Source organism: Gekko japonicus, unplaced genomic scaffold, assembly GCF_001447785.1.
Source record: "Gekko japonicus isolate JY-2015 unplaced genomic scaffold, Gekko_japonicus_V1.1 scaffold84, whole genome shotgun sequence".
Classification (NCBI taxonomy): domain Eukaryota; kingdom Metazoa; phylum Chordata; class Lepidosauria; order Squamata; family Gekkonidae; genus Gekko; species Gekko japonicus.
In genome coordinates, this window is record NW_015159712.1 from 142,420 (window position 1) to 160,168 (window position 17,749).

At 42.7% G+C, this 17,749-nt stretch overlaps 1 protein-coding gene across 1 annotated transcript in view; it reads left to right on the forward strand.

The window, feature by feature from the left end:
• The window catches only part of LRP4 (LDL receptor related protein 4), a 70,561-nt gene extending 56,792 nt beyond the window's left edge, over positions 1-13,769 (forward strand). The window contains exons 28-38 of the mRNA XM_015406796.1: positions 87-390; positions 553-771; positions 1,438-1,572; positions 1,789-1,897; positions 2,131-2,275; positions 2,892-3,005; positions 3,679-3,799; positions 4,256-4,323; positions 6,112-6,199; positions 7,311-7,452; positions 13,035-13,769. Of these exons, the coding sequence (XP_015262282.1) occupies positions 87-390; positions 553-771; positions 1,438-1,572; positions 1,789-1,897; positions 2,131-2,275; positions 2,892-3,005; positions 3,679-3,799; positions 4,256-4,323; positions 6,112-6,199; positions 7,311-7,452; positions 13,035-13,367 (1,778 nt within the window). The 3' untranslated portion in view covers positions 13,368-13,769. The remainder of the gene's footprint in view (positions 1-86; positions 391-552; positions 772-1,437; positions 1,573-1,788; positions 1,898-2,130; positions 2,276-2,891; positions 3,006-3,678; positions 3,800-4,255; positions 4,324-6,111; positions 6,200-7,310; positions 7,453-13,034) is intronic.
• Positions 13,770-17,749: the final 3,980 nt, after the last annotated feature.

The window sequence follows — 17,749 nt, forward strand, 5'->3', positions numbered from 1 at the left end:
CTGGAAAATGCATGTTCAGAACTGCAGAAAAATGTTGAAATAGTCACGATGTCAAGATTGGCTTTTCCTTTCTCCTTTTTCCTAAGGTGCTAACAAGTGCGGAATGAGGAATGGAGGTTGCTCACATCTCTGTTTGCCGAACCCCAAAGGTTTCTCCTGTGCCTGTCCTACTGGTATCCAGCTGAAGAGTGATGAGCAAACTTGTGACCCATCTCCTGAAACATACCTGCTTTTTTCCAGTCGTGGCTCCATCCGGCGTATCTCACTAGATACTAATGATCATACTGATGTTCATGTTCCGGTCCCAGAGCTGAACAATGTCATCTCTCTGGACTACGACAGTATGGATGGCAAGATTTACTACACAGATGTCTTCTTGGATGTCATCAGGTAGATAACCTCAAGCTCCCTGTCTGCATATTAAGTAATTACCTAAAACGGCTCTTCTTTACTTGATTGATCTGTAGGTTACTGGGGCTTCTTCTATGACGGGATTGTTGAGTAGACTAAGGAGTCCTTTCATCATTCACTGTGGTATTAACTTTCTTCCAGGCGAGCAGACCTGAATGGCAGCCATATGGAGACAGTTATTGGCCATGGACTAAAGACAACAGATGGTCTGGCAGTGGACTGGGTGGCCAGAAACCTCTACTGGACAGACACAGGCCGCAACACAATTGAAGTTGCACGACTAGATGGCAGCTGCAGAAAAGTGCTAATTAACAACAGTTTGGATGAGCCTCGAGCAATTGCTGTCTTTCCCAGGAAGGGGTAAGTCTGGAGTCAGCTAAAGACAGGTGTTTCTATGGATAAGATCACAGAGACAGTATGGAGGACAAAAGGGAGGTACTCTAAAATGCAGACTCATTTTGAGACTTCCAGAAGCACTTGTTTGGTAGGGAGGGGTTCTCTTGCCAGCAGATCAGTTCATGAACAAGCAGCCCATCTTCAGGTACAGCAGAATGGCTAGTTGGGCAGGGCTTATTTCAAGCAGCTGTCTAGAACCCTTTCTGCCAGGGGTTCTGCTCATGTCTAAACACCCTGGACAGTGGGGGGACCGGGGGTGGGGGGGGAGAAGGCTGCAAAGGCAAGGAAGCATTGCAGTTTGAAGCTTGCAAGGAATCCTTTCCAGTCAGCTGCAACTGTCTGGAAGAGGCTGTTGCCTCTTGAAAGAGAAAGACAGGAGGCTAACAGCCAAGTGACCCAGCCAACAGCTCTGCTCATTGGGAAGGAGCCCAGCCAGTTGCTTTGCTTGGCACACTAGTCTTTTAGTAGTAACCCTGGTACTACTATATGACGTGTGAATTGCATACCAGGAAAAGTTAGCAGCAGTGTTTGGAGAAGGAAAGCTGGTGTCAAGTCAGAACTGCTGGTGTTCAGGCACCCTAATTGTGTGTGTGCGTGTTCACCTTTCAGCCTGTTTTTCCCCACCTTCAGATACCTCTTCTGGACAGACTGGGGGCACATTGCTAAAATTGAGCGTGCAAACTTGGATGGTTCTGAGCGCAAGATATTGATCAACACTGATTTAGGCTGGCCCAATGGTCTGACCTTAGATTATGACACCAGAAGGTGAGTATAGCATTGCTAGTGACATAGTAAATTAGAGGTGTGCATTTTGGGGTGTGGGTGGTTCGACTCAGCCAGAGTGTTTCTTTTGTTTTTAACATAACTTGAGGCAGACGTACAAATTCAAATATATGGGAGGGGGGGAATAGGTTTGTTTGGGGCAGGACGTCAGGAATAGGAAGGAAGTTGTTCTTACTTCGTTGTTTTCTGTTCTTCTAGAATTTATTGGGTAGATGCTCACCTGGACCGCATAGAGAGTGCTGATCTCCATGGAAAGCTGCGCCAAGTGTTGGTCAGCCAAGTGGCTCATCCCTTTGCCTTGACACAGGTACAAAGAAACTGGGTAGTGAATACTGGTAGTAGGTGATGTGAAAGACCTCAACCTGAGACTCTGTAGAGTTGACAATACTGATTTTAACAGACCAAAATCCAAAGAAGCAGGTTGTTTTAATGTGAGTAGTGGTGAAGATGATGTTTTGCTCTTTCATTGTCTGTTTAGTCTCCTATGAGCAGGCTTTTGTTATTGGTACACTTTCCTAATGTGTTTTTGTTTTTGAGCAGCAGGACAGATGGCTTTATTGGACTGACTGGCAAACAAAATCTATCCAGCGAGTGGACAAATACTCTGGTCGGAACAAAGAGACAGTGTTGGCCAATGTTGAAGGGCTTATGGACATCATTGTGGTCTCTCCTCAGAGGCAAACAGGTACATGCAACAATACTGGTTCCTTAATGGTGAACTTGCAGCCAAACAGATTGCATACATAGTAATCTCCTAATAGGTCCTGAAAAAAATTGCAGTATTGAAAATATGTAAGGCAAGTTCTGAATGCCCTGGGTACTTCATTTGGCACAGAGGGAACCCCCAAAAGGGAAGAGGAACTGCTAAAAACATGACCAAAATAAATGACAATCCAATTTACATACCTTGGTTTATTTATAGTTAACTTATATATAGCTTATTTATAGTTGCCCTCTTTAAGCAGAGCTTGGCTGCATAGAAATGGTTCATGCTTTGCTCATAACATACAAGACAAATCATACTCGTACAGTCAAATGCAGGTGTATACAAAGGTTCGTACTACATATGGTGACAAGGCAAGGTTGTCCGTTCGGTAACATTAATGTATTTCTTCATTTCGCTGATTGATTCTCTTCCCTTACTTAATGCCGAGGTTGTGATGATTCTGTGGGTGATAGGCTTTCATATTGGTCCTTGTTCTTGACCATCTGGCCAGCATTTCCTGGTAAGAATATGAAACCCTTGCGGTTGGGAAAAGAAAGCCACACCCTGTGCTAGAACTTTTGTCTGTATCCTTCAGGTACAAATGCTTGTGGAGTCAACAATGGAGGTTGTACCCACCTCTGCTTTGCCAGGGCTACTGACTTTGTTTGTGCATGTCCAGATGAACCAGATGGACAACCCTGCTCTGTTGGTAAGTTATTTGGGGTGTATGCTTCTGTTTATGAGCCACAGTCTGTATTCCTGCTTAACCAGTACAGTGTTGTTGTGTGCTCTTAAACCAGACAGCTTCAGACAATAAAGTAGCATGTATTGTAGAATTTCTCCTTGGCAAAGCATGCTTTGTGATGGAAATGCCTCCATGCAAGAGACCTTTATTTTGTCTCATCTTGTCTGTCAAACGTCTTGCGCACTTGAAATTCCCTCCCACATCCCGGTTGCATATTTCAGCACAGTCTCAGGAGAATACAGCTCAAAGTGGTTTTTTTAATTTCATTGTGTGCAGGACCATTTAAAAAGTACCTGCATATTAACACTGAGGTACTGCTTAGGGAATTGTTGCAGATTAAACAAAGAACTCTCTAGTTTATCTTTGGCTGTGTCCACACAGTTGTAACTTGTAGTTAGTAAACCACTTCTGCTACTTCTGCGTAAGAACATCCTATGTATTACCCAAATGTTAATTACCTTTATTAGAAGATCTCTGTTTTACCGTGTCTTAGTTCTTCTGTATATATTTGGTTAGTCAGAATTCTGGCCTGTTTGTCTGTTTTGGAACTTGCAAATTGCTAATTTCCCCATATCTGAAACACCATAGGGCCTAATTATCTTTCCTGCCTCAGGTTCTGTTTTTCTTTCTTCTGTAGTTCCTGGCATGGTGCCGTTAACTGTGACCACCAGCACAACTAAGAAGAGTCAGACTGTGGCTAGTAGACCAGTCTCAACAACAACTAAGCCTCACACATCCTTGGAAACAGCTGAAGGAAAGTGAGTGGCTTTGCAGACTAAAATGTGAATGTGAAACAAGAGTAGGCGGGTTCCAGTTTCCTTTGTAGATTCTCCCCCATGGAAAGAAACTTCCCAGTTTTAGGCCCCATAAAATGGAGTTCCTGCACTACTTTGTAGGATGAAGACAAGGGAGGATAGAGTTACACGGTTGTTTTACCATTTACAGTCATTCTGAAGTTTGAATCATTCTGTTTAACTAGCTATTGTAATCTTCTTTCCCAATAGTGAAAGAGGTTACTGAATTACATAAAGTATTCATTGATATTCCAAAAGTACTATTTGTATTAAATGTTATTTGGGTACATAAAAGAGGGCTTTATTGTACTCTGTGTTGCACTCCTTTGGTTCACCCCAGTGTGGTTCAGTCCTTTACAGTCAAGTGACTAGCTGCATTTTGTTTTGAAGGTGACCATTTTGTACCTTTCTGTTGTACAGTTGTTCTCACAAAGAGGCTGGCCAAGGTCTGTGCACCCATGCAGAAGAAGCTGTCCTAGCAACCACAGGTATGTTACTTTTCATTGTCCCAGGCTACTCCAGTGTTTTTTCAGTGTAAAATACTGAAAACTCAAACATGAAGTGAATTTACTGCAATAAGTTTAGCAACCCAGAAATGTGGTTTTAATGTTTCCAGGTAGCGAATAATGTATTAATGTGTTTGCTTCATGCATTTTCCCAGCCACCAACTCAGCTCAGCTCAGGAAATACAAAGAAATGTTGATCTGACAAGAAGTTTGGCAGTATTTGAGCAGCTTCTATTTTCATTATATTTTCATAAAACTTTTATTTAAAATATATATGGGGCTGTGTTTTCACTAGTTCCTTGCTCCCACTGCAAAAATCTACAGTAATCCCGAGAGTCCTCTGTCCCCTAGAGAAGCATTTTGGGGAACTTAGTGGGCTTCAGTCAGAGAGAGAGGATTGGTTAACCCCCCCCTTCCCTGCAGAAGTGACTCACGCCAGTGCCTCTGTCCCCTAGAGAAGCATTTTGGGGGACTTAGTGGGCTTCAATCAGAGAGAGAGGATTGGTTAAACCCCCCCCCCCCCGCAGAAGTGACTCACAACGGGGGGGGATGGGATTCAACCCCTTTAATTATGATGGCGATTGTATTATTGTAAGAGTGAATGATTAGGGGATATGTGATTGTTAATTTCAGACACTCCAAGTGCATACAGTAGGGAAGGAACAAGGTGTTCCCTGCATGTGAATCTGAAAGATAACCATGTATAGATATTCTTTCTGTTGTACTACATTCCACCCAGAACTAAGCATATATATGAAAATACTTGCTGAAAATAGGATCCTGACAATGCCTCATTCCTTTGTTTATGACAGACTTATGCTAAAGTGAATTATATACTGAAGGAGCACTGCCGGAAAGATTAATAGGTTCCATTATCCCATTATACCCTTCAGTCTTTCTCCTGAGTATCTTGAAGCCGTATGTCTTGAAAATACATAAAGCTCTTGTGATCAATTTGTTTATAACAGCACTTATTCTTTTTGCAAACACAGTGGACTGTTGCCCACAGTAGAAGAATGGCTGCTGATTGTTTGGCAAATGAATGAGCTGATCTTTTTGCAAACATTTGTGGAAAGGAACAAATGAGATGGGTTGCTCCTTGATCAACTAGGGCCCCGGTCACACGCGAGGATTTGGGCCGGGAGAGGGACAGATCGGATGCGCGGCAAATGGGCGCGATCCCACGGCAACATCTGGGAAGCGTTGCGTGCCCGTCACCGATCCGTCCCTCCCACCCAAAACCCCGCACCAAAAAAGAACCACCTACCTGGGTGGTTCATCCGGAAAGGCTGCGGCAAGTGCGGCCGTGGGATCGCCGGTGCGTCCTTCTGCCGGCGCATCCCCGGCTCCTGGCCAAACTGCGCATGTGTGAGCATGCGCAGTTCGCCAGCCTCCCCCTCCCACCGTCACTTTCTCCCTGGCATCTGATTGTGCCGGGGAGCAATGGTGCCACAGCTCCGGGGATCCGTGGGATCCCGTCGCGGCGTCTTTAGTTTGGTGCGGCTCAGATTAGCCACACTTCGGCCGTCGTTTTTCCTGCCGTGTGGCAGGGACCTAGGACTGTTAAAGAAGTATCAGAAGTACAGAAATTAATGGTGTGATATTTCTGTAAATGAGGCTTTGTTTGCAAGTGTGATAAAATATTGTTTTGTAATATTTTTAGTTGTTTCAGTAAAATATTTACAAACACACACACAGGTTTTTACAAAGGTGAAGTTATCTATACAGCACAAGTCTGTCATCCTTCATCTTACCCTTGTCTTCTTTCAGGAGAAGGACTGCATGTCAGTTACATTATTGGAGGCCTCCTTAGTGTTTTGATCATTCTGCTGCTAATTGGTGCAGTGATTACATACAGGTAATTTCTTTATCTTTTGTTCTGTTTCTCTGCCCTTAAGTATTTGCTCAGATCGCTTTCAACAAAGCTGAGGAGAGTAAGTTCCTCAAGAAGTTAGGTGTCTTAGTTTTCAGCAGTTGTTTTCAGAGGCTAAGTGAAGAAGAAAAGTTAGAAACACAGAACATAAAGGTTAAGATGCTAATACTCCCAATGAAATTGCTGAGCGGTCGGGTTAGATAAAAGGAAGTACTTCTTCACCCAAAGAGTGATTAACACTTGGAATTCACTGCCACAGGAAGTGGTGGCGGCTACAAGCATGGACGGCTTCAAAAGGGAATTAGATAAGCATATGGAGCAGAGGTCCATCAGTGGCTATTAGCCACAAGGTATAGATAGGGACTCTGGGGCAAGTGATGCTCTGTCATCTTGGTGCTTGGAGGGGTCAACAGTGGGATGGCTTCTAATGTCCTGGCCCCACTGGTGGACCTCCTGATGGCACTGGTATTTCTGGCCACTGTGTGATACAAAGTGTTGGACTGGATGGGCCTTGGCCTGATCCAACATTGGCATCTCTTATGTTCTTATGTTCTTATGTTGCATTTCTTACTAGTGCTGTTGGCAGCAAGCAGTTCTAGTCTCCCATTGGCCTGTGAAATCCCAGCATTGATCACATGGATGATACGGAGTACATTCAGCAGCAACAGATACTCACATTTTCCTCTTATAGAAAGTGTTGATTCTTCTAGCTCTTGTTTGTGTTGCTTGGAAATCATACATATGGTGGTAGTGAAATATGCATATGCCTTAAGCTGAAGCAGTGGGTAAAAGTGTTGGACCAGGATCTAGGAGACCCCAGGTTTGATTCCCCACTCTGCGATGACAGCTTGATGGGTGACCTTGGGCCAGTTACCCACTCTTAGCCTACTCTACCTCGCAGGGTTGTTGTGAGGATAAAAAGGAAGAGAGGGAATGAAGTAGGCCTCTTTGAGTCCCCAATGGGGAGAAAGGCAGGGTATAAATGAAATAAATAAATATACAGAATTACTTTCTCTCTGATGGTCTAGGGTGAAATCTTGGCTGTAGTTCCTCCAAACTGTGGCAGTTATACCTGAATAATGTTGTATTCCTGCAGGCACAAAAAGTCCAAGTTCACAGATCCTAGTCTGGGTAACCTTACCTACAGTAACCCTTCCTACCGGACATCTACCCAGGAGGTGAAAATTGAAACCGTTCCAAAGCCAACTATGTATAATCAGCTATGCTATAAGAAGGAGGTAAGAGCTGGTTTCAGAATTCCGGAAAGCAATGTGAAGCTACTGTAGTTTTAAAAGCTGGTTTGAAATTTGGCAGTTCATTTTTTTCTTCATCCTAGGCAGATCATAGTCACCTTAAAAAAACAAAAAAACACTTCCTCACCTCACACTTCCAGAAGACCACTGATATGGCCCCTGTTATTTAACCAGCAATATCTTTTGGTATTTTCATATCCAAGGCTCTTGGTGAAGATGGCAGCCTCACACCCACACTCCTGTTACTTTAATTGTGTTAGAGAATATGCTTATGTACTGCATGGATTGGCAGTGGGTTGGAGTAGAGTATTGCAATTGTTGCAATTGTTGAGAGCCCTTTTGTATGGGTGATGAAGGGCAAGTGATTGGCCATGATTCTTTAGCACTTAGTTTCTCCTTTGTCTTTCTTCCTCAGCATCTTTCTCACCCCTCTGATAGCCTTTCACCTTTCCTCTTTTGACTTCTGCCCACAGCCTCACATCAGGTATCACTGCTCGGTGTTTGTGCAACTTCCACTTCCCTTTTTCCTACAGTGCTGAGTGGCCTAATCTTGACCTATATTACCTGCTGCTTGGCTGGCTTTCTGCGTGTGTGTGTGTGTGTGTACATGTGCATGTGCACACCACTGAAATCTGCTGTATTTGTGTGCTGGGAAAAGACTTCCCTAGTGGACACCCTTTAAACTTTGCATAAGTCCTTTTAAAACAATGATTAGCATTTTAAAAAGGGTCTAACTTTGCATAAGTCCTTTTAAAACAATGTTTAGCATTTTTAAAAGGGTCTGTATACCTTAACCAAGGGGTATGTTCACCCAAAGATTTCTTCCCTGATATCATGAAGTGCAGTTATTACTTACAGAATAGTCTCCAGGGTCTTGAATAATGTGACAGTTACCTTTCCTCCCTGTCAATGTCATGTTCATATTTTAAAATTATTACTAGTGCAGCTGACTGTATAATAGATGTTTATCCTTCTTAAGAGGCTTTTGCATTATAATTATCTAATGTGCACTAGCCATTTAGAGTTGTACCTTAAGATACACTCCTATTTTTAATGCTCTACCAGCTTCCACCTATGCCTGTGTTCTTTTTCCTCCTTTTTTTCCTGAGATGTTGTTTGTTCCTGTTCTCATCGTCATTTATAATTTATCCTTTCTCATCAGCTGAGGGATCCCAGTTTGTACTGGAATTTCTCACAGCAGTTGGGTAAACACAGCAGTGTTAAATCTTGGTAATGTTTCATACCTGCAGAAATCTAAGAGTTTGAGCATATTTGTGAAGACTGTCTTTGTCTGGTGTTCGGCTATAATCCTGAAAAGATTCCCCCCCCCCCTTCCATCCATGATCTGTGATTTTTGCTCTCATTATCAGGTTTGTCAGAAACTGTCAAGCTTGAGAGACCTCTGTGGTTTGGAGTTAGATCTTTTTTAAAAAAATCTGTTGGTGGGTAGGTTTTGCTTATTCTTAGCATCTCAGTAATCAGTATTTTTTAGGTCAAAATAAATTTTTCTAACTTGTCAGTTTACCTAGTATATCTGTTTATATCCACCTTTCCAATATTACCATAGTATGTGGTTTGGGTTGGTTACTTGGGTCATCTGGAGCAATTTTTCTCAGTAGCTACATTTCTTCTTTTTTTTAGGCCTCCCAGAGGGGATTTTTTATTGCATTTTTTAATAGACTACAAATTACAATGAAAAATTGGGAACGGGTAACTACATCTAGGGAAAAAGGAAAGAAAACCACTACTAACTAAAACCCCAAGTATAGGAGATCGTAACAATAGCTTATATAAATGTGCCCCATGGCTAGGAGCCTTTTACCAAGGTGGCAACCTGTTGTCCCTCCTCCTTTCCGCTGGTGCACAGATCACATTCCCGGGAGGTCCAGGAGATGCGTCCGCCAGCATGTCACCATAAACCAGAAGTCCACCACATTTCTTCTTAGTGGCACACTGTAGTCTGTATAGTGGTGTAACATGCAAGAAGATGTAAAAACCCAGAAATTGTGAAACCAGTTTTTTTCCTGGGGGGATGGGACACAGAATGTGCATGGGGGTATTTATTTATTTAGAAATCTCTGTGCCATCTTTCCATAGGACCTGCTGAAGGCAGCTTACAAACTCAAGCATAATAAAAACAGAAAATACCATAAATTTTAACAGTTAAACTATTAAAAAGCCAGTAGGAAAGTCTTTCAGTAAATGGTAGACTATTATGGTTGATACGAACTCCATAAGAGCCCTCTTTTGGGCAAGTACGGTGTAGTACTAAAGGTCGTTCAACTAATCTGTTCCCTTTGCAAAAAGGGGTTAGGCAGGGATGTCTTTTGGCTCCCTTTCTATTCAATTTGTATCTTCAAGAGATGGCGCAAAGGCTGAACAAACAAATTTTTCATTATCCCATGCTGGTGTCCATTCTGGTTTCTGCCCTGCTCTATGCCAATGACACCATTTTGTTAGCAAGAACTCTTGTAGGATTTTGTCACCTCATGAAGGTCTTCTCTGTTGCAAAGAATGACTGGTAATTAATCATACTAAATCTAAGGTGATGGAATTCTCCAAATATAGGTCTTGTAATGTTTTGAACTGGTATATAGATGGGAAACCTATCAAGCAAGTTAGTAAATTTAGGTATTATGGGGTAGTTTTTCATGTGACTATGAAGTGGTCACATCATCTTACAGATGTGTACTCCAAGCTGCAATAGCAATGAAGGTGATTGTCCAATATATTTTTTTTACATGAAAGGTGGACAATTTGTCTCTGGAGCTATAACAATATTTAATAGCAAAATTGGGTCACAGTTTCTTTATGGAGCCCCTTTTTGGGCGGAGGCCGCTTGGGAAAAAATAGATAAACTTTTATTGCAGTTTTTGCATAGGATAACAGGAGCACCAAAGGCAGTCATACGTGTTATTCTGCATGCAGAATTGGCACAACGTTCCTTGGGGGCCCAAGTGTGTGCTGCAATGTTTTGGCTTTGGCTAAAAGTATACTTTGCAACAGTGCAGAGTGGTTATCTGTATTATTTTAAAAATGATAGATATGATAGACATGACTGCATCTATTGGGGATATCCATAGCTGATGTTGATAGCTTAGGGATGACCGTTTCATGAACCATTATAATAAAAAGCCTGTATGAATTAGATTTCTTAAGTATTAGTAGGAGATCCCGTAGAGCAGGGGTGCTGAACTCATTTGTTATGAGGGCCAGATCTGACCCTCATGCCAGGTAGCAGAGATATAAACTTTATAAAAGGACACAGACAAACACAAAGATTTTTTAAACTTTAAATAAAACATGCTTAAAACACTAGCAATTTTGCCATATTTTGTCTATTTAACAGTCTCTGATAACTGACACTTCTGCTCAGAATTATTGCATCAAAATGTCTGTGCTGTAGCAATCTTGAGTATGCTGTTCAGGTGTGTATCTGTAAGCTGCAAACGTACTTTTGATTTATTGACATTTATTACAGAAATCATATGCTAGGTGTTCCTAGCATAGGACCAAGGGAAAACCATGAAATGGCTGGGCATTGCAACCTTTTGTACATAAGTTGCTTCATGTGCTCATCAAGAACATGAGAAGGCATCCTGACACAGACTGAGGGCCATGTGTTTGTGAAAAAAGCTATACTTTTCCTCAGAGAAATAACTACCAACTTCCTACAAAGGGGGTGAACTTGGTCTGGACACATACTCTCAGTCTAATCCACCTCAATAGCTTATTGTTATTCCGCCTCTAAAATAGTTCACATTGCTTTCTTACTGAAAAAAGACTGGATCATGAGGGCATGAATACAGTGAAAAGGGGGAGGGAACCCAGTTGCACCCAGGAGAGCCCTGGCACGACAGGCCCAACAAAACACATACACACACACACACACAGTAGCAAGGCACAAAAAAGCTCATACCTTGAACAAAACTTTGTTGGTATTAAAGGCGCTTGGTATTTCTCCAGTGTGATTGAGGCAGCCCAGCAAAGAACACTCTCCCTCATTCCCTCCCTCCTTTCAGGGAGGAGCCTCAGCCAGTGGAAGGAAAGAAAGGCTTCCCTTTGTCTCCTGCAGCCTGGCCAGGAAGCAAGCTCTGACTGTTCCCTCCTTCCCCCTGAGAGGAGGAGGGGGAGGAGCCTCAGCCAGTTCTTTACCAAACTCTCAATCGCATAGGAGAGCCTTGCCTATCAATCTCTCCTGTGTGATTGAGAGAGACTGGTAAAGCAAGCTGTAACATGGCAGCAGCAGCAGAACTTCAAATGGAAGTGGGAAACAGCCAGGGCCTTGCGGGCTGGATTGGGGCCCTCTGAGGGCCTGATCCGGCCTGCAGGCCGTATGTTTGACACTCCTGCCACAGAGTATGTTCTCCAGAGTATGTTCCCGTAGAGTATGTACCTGGGTCTTTCCCTGTCAAATTCCTTGCCATTATATTTTGAGTTTTTGACAGTACCCAAGTATAGGAGACAATTTATGTTGGCTCGACTGAATGCTGTCCCTTTGGAAGAAATGATAGGCTGTTAGGGATAGGGTTGCCAGCCTTCAGGTGGGCCCTGGGGATCTCCCACTTTTACAGCTGATCTCCAGCTGACAAGGATCAGCTCCCCCAGAGAAAATGGCTGCCTTGAAGAGTGGACTCTATGGCCTTGTACCATGCTGAGGCCCCTCCCCTTCCCAAACCCCACCCTCTCCTGGATCCACCCTCAAAGCCTCCAGTTATTTTCCAACCCAGACCTGGCAACTCCAGTTAGGGAGGCTTTGTAATTGCACACAGCAGAAAGGACTGGCACTCTAGAACATGGTTCATTTGAATGTGCCCTATTTATTTCATTCAGGCAGCACTGGATCTCCACTTTTTTACAAGATATGGCAGTGTTACCTTCTTCACAAAGGATTGCTAAACTATTGGCCAGAACAGAATTTAAAACTACCCTGGCAGTAGTAAAGCTTTTGTCAATTGTTATTAAACATAAAAATAGGAGGGTTGATATTTAGTTGATATTAAGTTATTTGGCCTACAAGTGTAAGCCATTCAAAGAATAGATTCATTAAAGAATAAGCCAGCATGAGCATAAAAAATCATAAAACCTTGAGCAGCTTAAAAGGAGTCTCATGAAAGAGTTTTCAAGCTGGAAGCAGACTACAAATTACATGTAATAATTTTTATCACATAAAATGCATCATTTGGATGTGTTCCCTTTAAGCTGAGTTAGTGTGAGCTTGCTCACAGTTTTTTAGCCTCTGGCTCACACATTTTTGTCTTAGCTCAGGAAGGATGGCTCCAGAGCAAACTATGCAGTAGCCAATTTGCTCACTCACAACCTTAATGCCAATAGCTCACAAAGTAGAATTTTTGCTCACAAGACTCCACAGCTTAGAGGGAGCATTATTTACTATTTGACACATTAATTAAACTTTTAAAAGTTTCTAATGGAGCTGAGTGGTCCTGGCTTGTAGCAGGAGGCTGCGCTCCTTTTAATGCCTTGCCATGAGTCAGGCTTCCATTGGTTCTCATTCTCTGCTTTGCTGTTTGACTAAGCACATCTCATGCTGTTGTCTCCATCTACAGGCTGGCCCTGATCACGACTACACCAAGGAAAAGATCAAGATTGTAGAAGGGATATGTCTCTTGTCCAGTGATGAGTCTGAATGGGATGACCTCAAACAGATACGGAGTTCTCGGGGATGCATTCTCCGAGACCATGTCTGCATGAAGACTGACACTGTCTCAATCCAAGCCAGTTCTGGCTCACTGGATGACACTGAAACTGAGCAGTTGTTGCAGGAGGAGCAGTCAGAATGCAGCAGCATCAGTGCAGCAGCTACTCCAGAGCGGCGTGGCTCCCTCCCAGATACAGGCTGGAAGCATCAACGCAAACCTTCAACTGAGAGTGAGGTCTAAAGCACATGCAGAGACATTTGTCCGGCCTCCTCAGTCATCCTTAGGAGTGATGAAATTGGTTGTTGCCTGCTATTTGAGGAGGGACTTGGAGCCCAGAGACTGCCTTTTGCCAAGGAGCCTGAGCTAGACTGTGCCTATGTGGCTGGTTGGATGCAATCCAGAGACCCTTTTGGATCACTTTCAATGTTTATTTATATGTTTCCTTTCCCTAGAAGCTGTGATGTTAAATTCAGTAGCAGCTTTTCCAGCTGAGTCTGATGAAGCTTTCATTTGGTCCAGTGCACAAGCTGGTCAAGGACTCTGTGCCACCATCAGCCATATTGGAGTGGCATTTCTGAACTATATCAATTCCTGATACCCAAGACCTCTATTCAGAGACCATTGGAACTAATTGGGTTTGCACTGCACTCTTTTTACCTTTAGGCAAAGGTGTTGGGACCAGGTGGTGAATGAGAAATAAGGAGGTGATGTGATGTTAACAGCCTGTTTTTTCTGCAGATAGTTGTGTAGGGAGAGCACCTACATCTGTAATTGATTTTTGCAGGTCCACTAAACATCACTGCCATCTTTTCAAGCTGGAAAGCCACTGCCAAATCCAAACCAGGGTATGAGGAGTTCAAGGGATAAAGCACTCAGTCTGTTGCTGGCAATAGACATTGCTCCTGCTGTGTCCAGTTCATTGTGCCAACCCCCCTATTCCCTTTCTAAAACACACTTTTTGTTCTGGTAGATGGAGCTTGCATATATATTGGGGGGGGGGGCTCGTTTTACTGTGCTTCCCTTAAGCAAGGAAAGTGCTGGATGCAACTGGATGCAACTCTTTGTTAGTAAATTCACACAGGACTATCCTGTGGAAATGTGTGGTTCTGAAAACAAAAGTTGGCCTGTGGAAGTCCAATAGATTACTTTGCAAATGGAATACAATTGGAAATTAGGTGTACTCAAATGCCAAATACATCCTTCAGCCCCTACATGGCTGCTGCTTGAGGTGAAATGGTACTTGCCATGTGGGTTGAGCAGTGAGAATGTCTTTGTCAGGTGACGGTACGTGCAACCAAACTGCACTGGGCAAGATAGCACTCCCATTGCAAGGAAGTCACATTCTCCCAGCACTGTTGGCTGTACAGGATTTAGTCTTCAGGAACGAAGCAACACTTCTCCATGCCCCAACTTGCAAGTGCCTCTCCTGTGATCCAGTGAATGCTGCATGGGCTGTGATAGTTTGAGGACATCATTGTGGATTAATGACATAAGCTTTCTGAGTCTGTACCATTCTGTGATCAATTGTTCCTTGCTTAAGTGGGGAAGGAAGAGGGATGCCATTTCAACAGAAAACAATAAGAACACCAGCAAGGGGATTCCCATTTCCTCGTCAAAGCTGCTCATTTGATTACAACATTTTTTTCATCTCTCAAAAGTTCTTTGGGGGGGGGGTGTATGCTTCTCCCTCTTCCCCATAGGCATGGCTGCTGCTCTGCGTAATTATTTCATTATCAAAGCTACATTCACCCTCATGCATTCTGCAGCGTAAAACATTGTACATATACACTTCAAAACATAATACCTGCACATAACATTTTTATATTAATTTAAAATATATTTTACTTCATTTATACTCCACTTTTCTCCCCAGAGGGAACCCAAAGTGGCTTACATCATTCTCTCTTCACACAAGTTCCTTCTCAGTGAACCACAGGCTACATCAGACTAGCCATGCCTCTTCCCTCTCAACCCAAAGCATCACTCACCTGGAGAACAGGAAGATTGTCCTGAGAGAAACTGTTATGTAGGCCAACTTCAAGGCAGCCAGTCTTGAGGCAAGTATGGCCAACCTGACAGTTTTAATTAACACTACCATTCACAACTCTTAGCTGGCAGGGATAATCTAACATACTTTCTTATCTTAGGGAAGACACACATTAAAAATCTTCCCTGTTTGTGTTCTGTATTTCAAGGAAATACATTCAAAGGGATTCTACTGCAGAGTCAATTAGCAAAGCTGACCTTTGCTTAAAAGTTCCCACTATTTTTGACAGGCCATTTTTGTATACATCTCTGTTTTACCATCAAAGGCAAATAAGTTTTCTGACTGTCCAAATTCAGGGGTGTGTTTTCTCTATCACTATTAGTCATTTATTTCATTATGCTTTTAGCATTTGTTATATCTGCTTTTTTGTAGCTACCTTATCAACTAAGTGTCATTACTCTCAGTTAATTCCCATGACACAGATCCATGTACTGAACCACACTGGCATTCATTCCTACTTTTATAACGATCTATCTAACTTCCACCCAGTCTCAAAGCCATTTAATCTACTGTTTCTTCTCTTGCAATGTCAGCATAGTGGAAGAGGGCGTGACGAAAGAGCCCTCAGTCATTACTGTCTGTCTGTCCTTTCCTATCCTGTCATTGTGTGTGTGTGTATTAAACTCCATCAAGTCGCTTCTGACAATGAATTAATGTCATTATGGAGATACAAGCAGTGACAAGGCAGCAGCTTTAAATCCAAACTCAGTGGCGCCTCATCGAGTGATGAAAATACATGAATCGATATAGCAAGTGGCTATATATAACCCACTCCTCTCAGGAACTTAAGATGGCTTACATTGGTGTTAGCCTATGTTACAGGGCTGTCATCAGCTGATAGATGATATTCATATAAGTTTTATGCCTAAATGGAAATCTGAATCCAGGTCCAAGTGCAGATCTCCCCAGTTCAAGTCCAACACTCAGGCACTAGCTCCTCAGGGCAAGACCAAAACTAGCTCTCTAAACAGTTTGGATTTGGAGCAACTCCTGTGTGTTTCTCTTAGGTGGGCCTGGGTGGTAGAGCTCCCTTCCCAAAGTAAGCAATTTTGTTAATTGCCTTGGGGCCTTGTATAAGTTCACACAGATTCGCCACACGCAGGATATCTGCATACTCTCTTAGAATTCTATTTATTATTATTTATTAGATTTATTAATCACCCCATCCTGGCTTGTGCCGGGCTCTGGCTGATGTACAGGACATAGTGTCAGAAAATACAAAGCACAAAACCTTATTTCCACCTTTATTAAATTCTTCTTACCCTTTTCCTAGAGATCTCAGCAGCACAGATGGTTCTTCCTTCCCCATTTTATCTTCACAACAACCCTGTGACATAGGCTAGACAGAAAGTGAGGAGTTCATCATCACCCAGTGACCTTTTCCCCTTCCTGCCAGACTTGCTTACCGTTTTGGAGCCATGCTGAGCGGCACATCTGGCCAGCAGGGGATCAGTTAAGAACTCCCTTTAGCCCACAAATGCCCTCCCCTCCAACTCTGCATAGATATTATGAGGGAAATACAAATTTGGGATTTCCATGTTATTAACATTTTGTTCTGCTCTTTATCATCTTCCTTCATGTGTATTTCCAATTTAGCTTTTCTCCTGGGGAGTACCCTGTACTTCTTCATTTCTTCTGCTTGAGATAATACCACATGATTCCAATCCTGCTTCGCTTTACCCATGAATTTTGCACATTCCCATAAAAATACAGCAGTGGAGGAGAGTGTTCACGGAGTGGTAATATGAAAATGAAAGATTTTTCATTCTTCAGGCAAAATCTACAATTGTCCATTTTGAAAAGGAAGTAGTGTGGGGAAATCTTGCTTGCTACATGCTGGTGCCTTTAACTATATGGGGATGATAGATTTTATTGTCAAACCCTAGCTAATGTGTATGCCTGTGAAAAACTGATTGGGATTAAGATTTAGAGCTATCTTTGTTAAGACAAATTTTTCTATACTTCTAGAGAGGAAAATATTAGATTTTAATTTATTTATTTTAGTTGGCACCAAGCTTTTGTGGTCTTGTCCACTCAAGCTTTCTCAGATTGAGAGAGGTGTTAGATAAGTCTCAGCAAGGAGTACAGCTGTACCTGGGCCAAAGCAAGTGCCTGTGCATTTGGAGAATGGACAAAGCCAGACTTAACATCAGTGAGGGCTATGGCTAGGGGAAGGTACAGGCAGTCATGTACAGAAAAGTCATGTTGAGTTTTTAAGATGGAGACTGAGAGACAGAAAGCTACCTGTCCCTTCAGAAGCCAGGTGGAACAACAAAAAGGTGTTTAAACAGAGGGTTGTGTTTCTCCTAGCTACTTAGAAAGACTGCCTAAGAAAGTCTGCCTGCTCTGTTGCACATTCCAGTCCTGAGACTATATTGACCTCCTTTCTCAAAACCTTTCAACTCCTCCATTCCACTCCCAGCAGTATCTTCATAGTGGCTGCAGGGAATTGGATCAGTGGCACTATAACAGAGTCCCACTTGTGAAGTAAGCAAGGATAAGATTCCCTATTCTGATATGTACAAGCAGGCTTTGGCCTCTGAGTATAGGATTCTTAACTTGTTTGCTGAAAAAG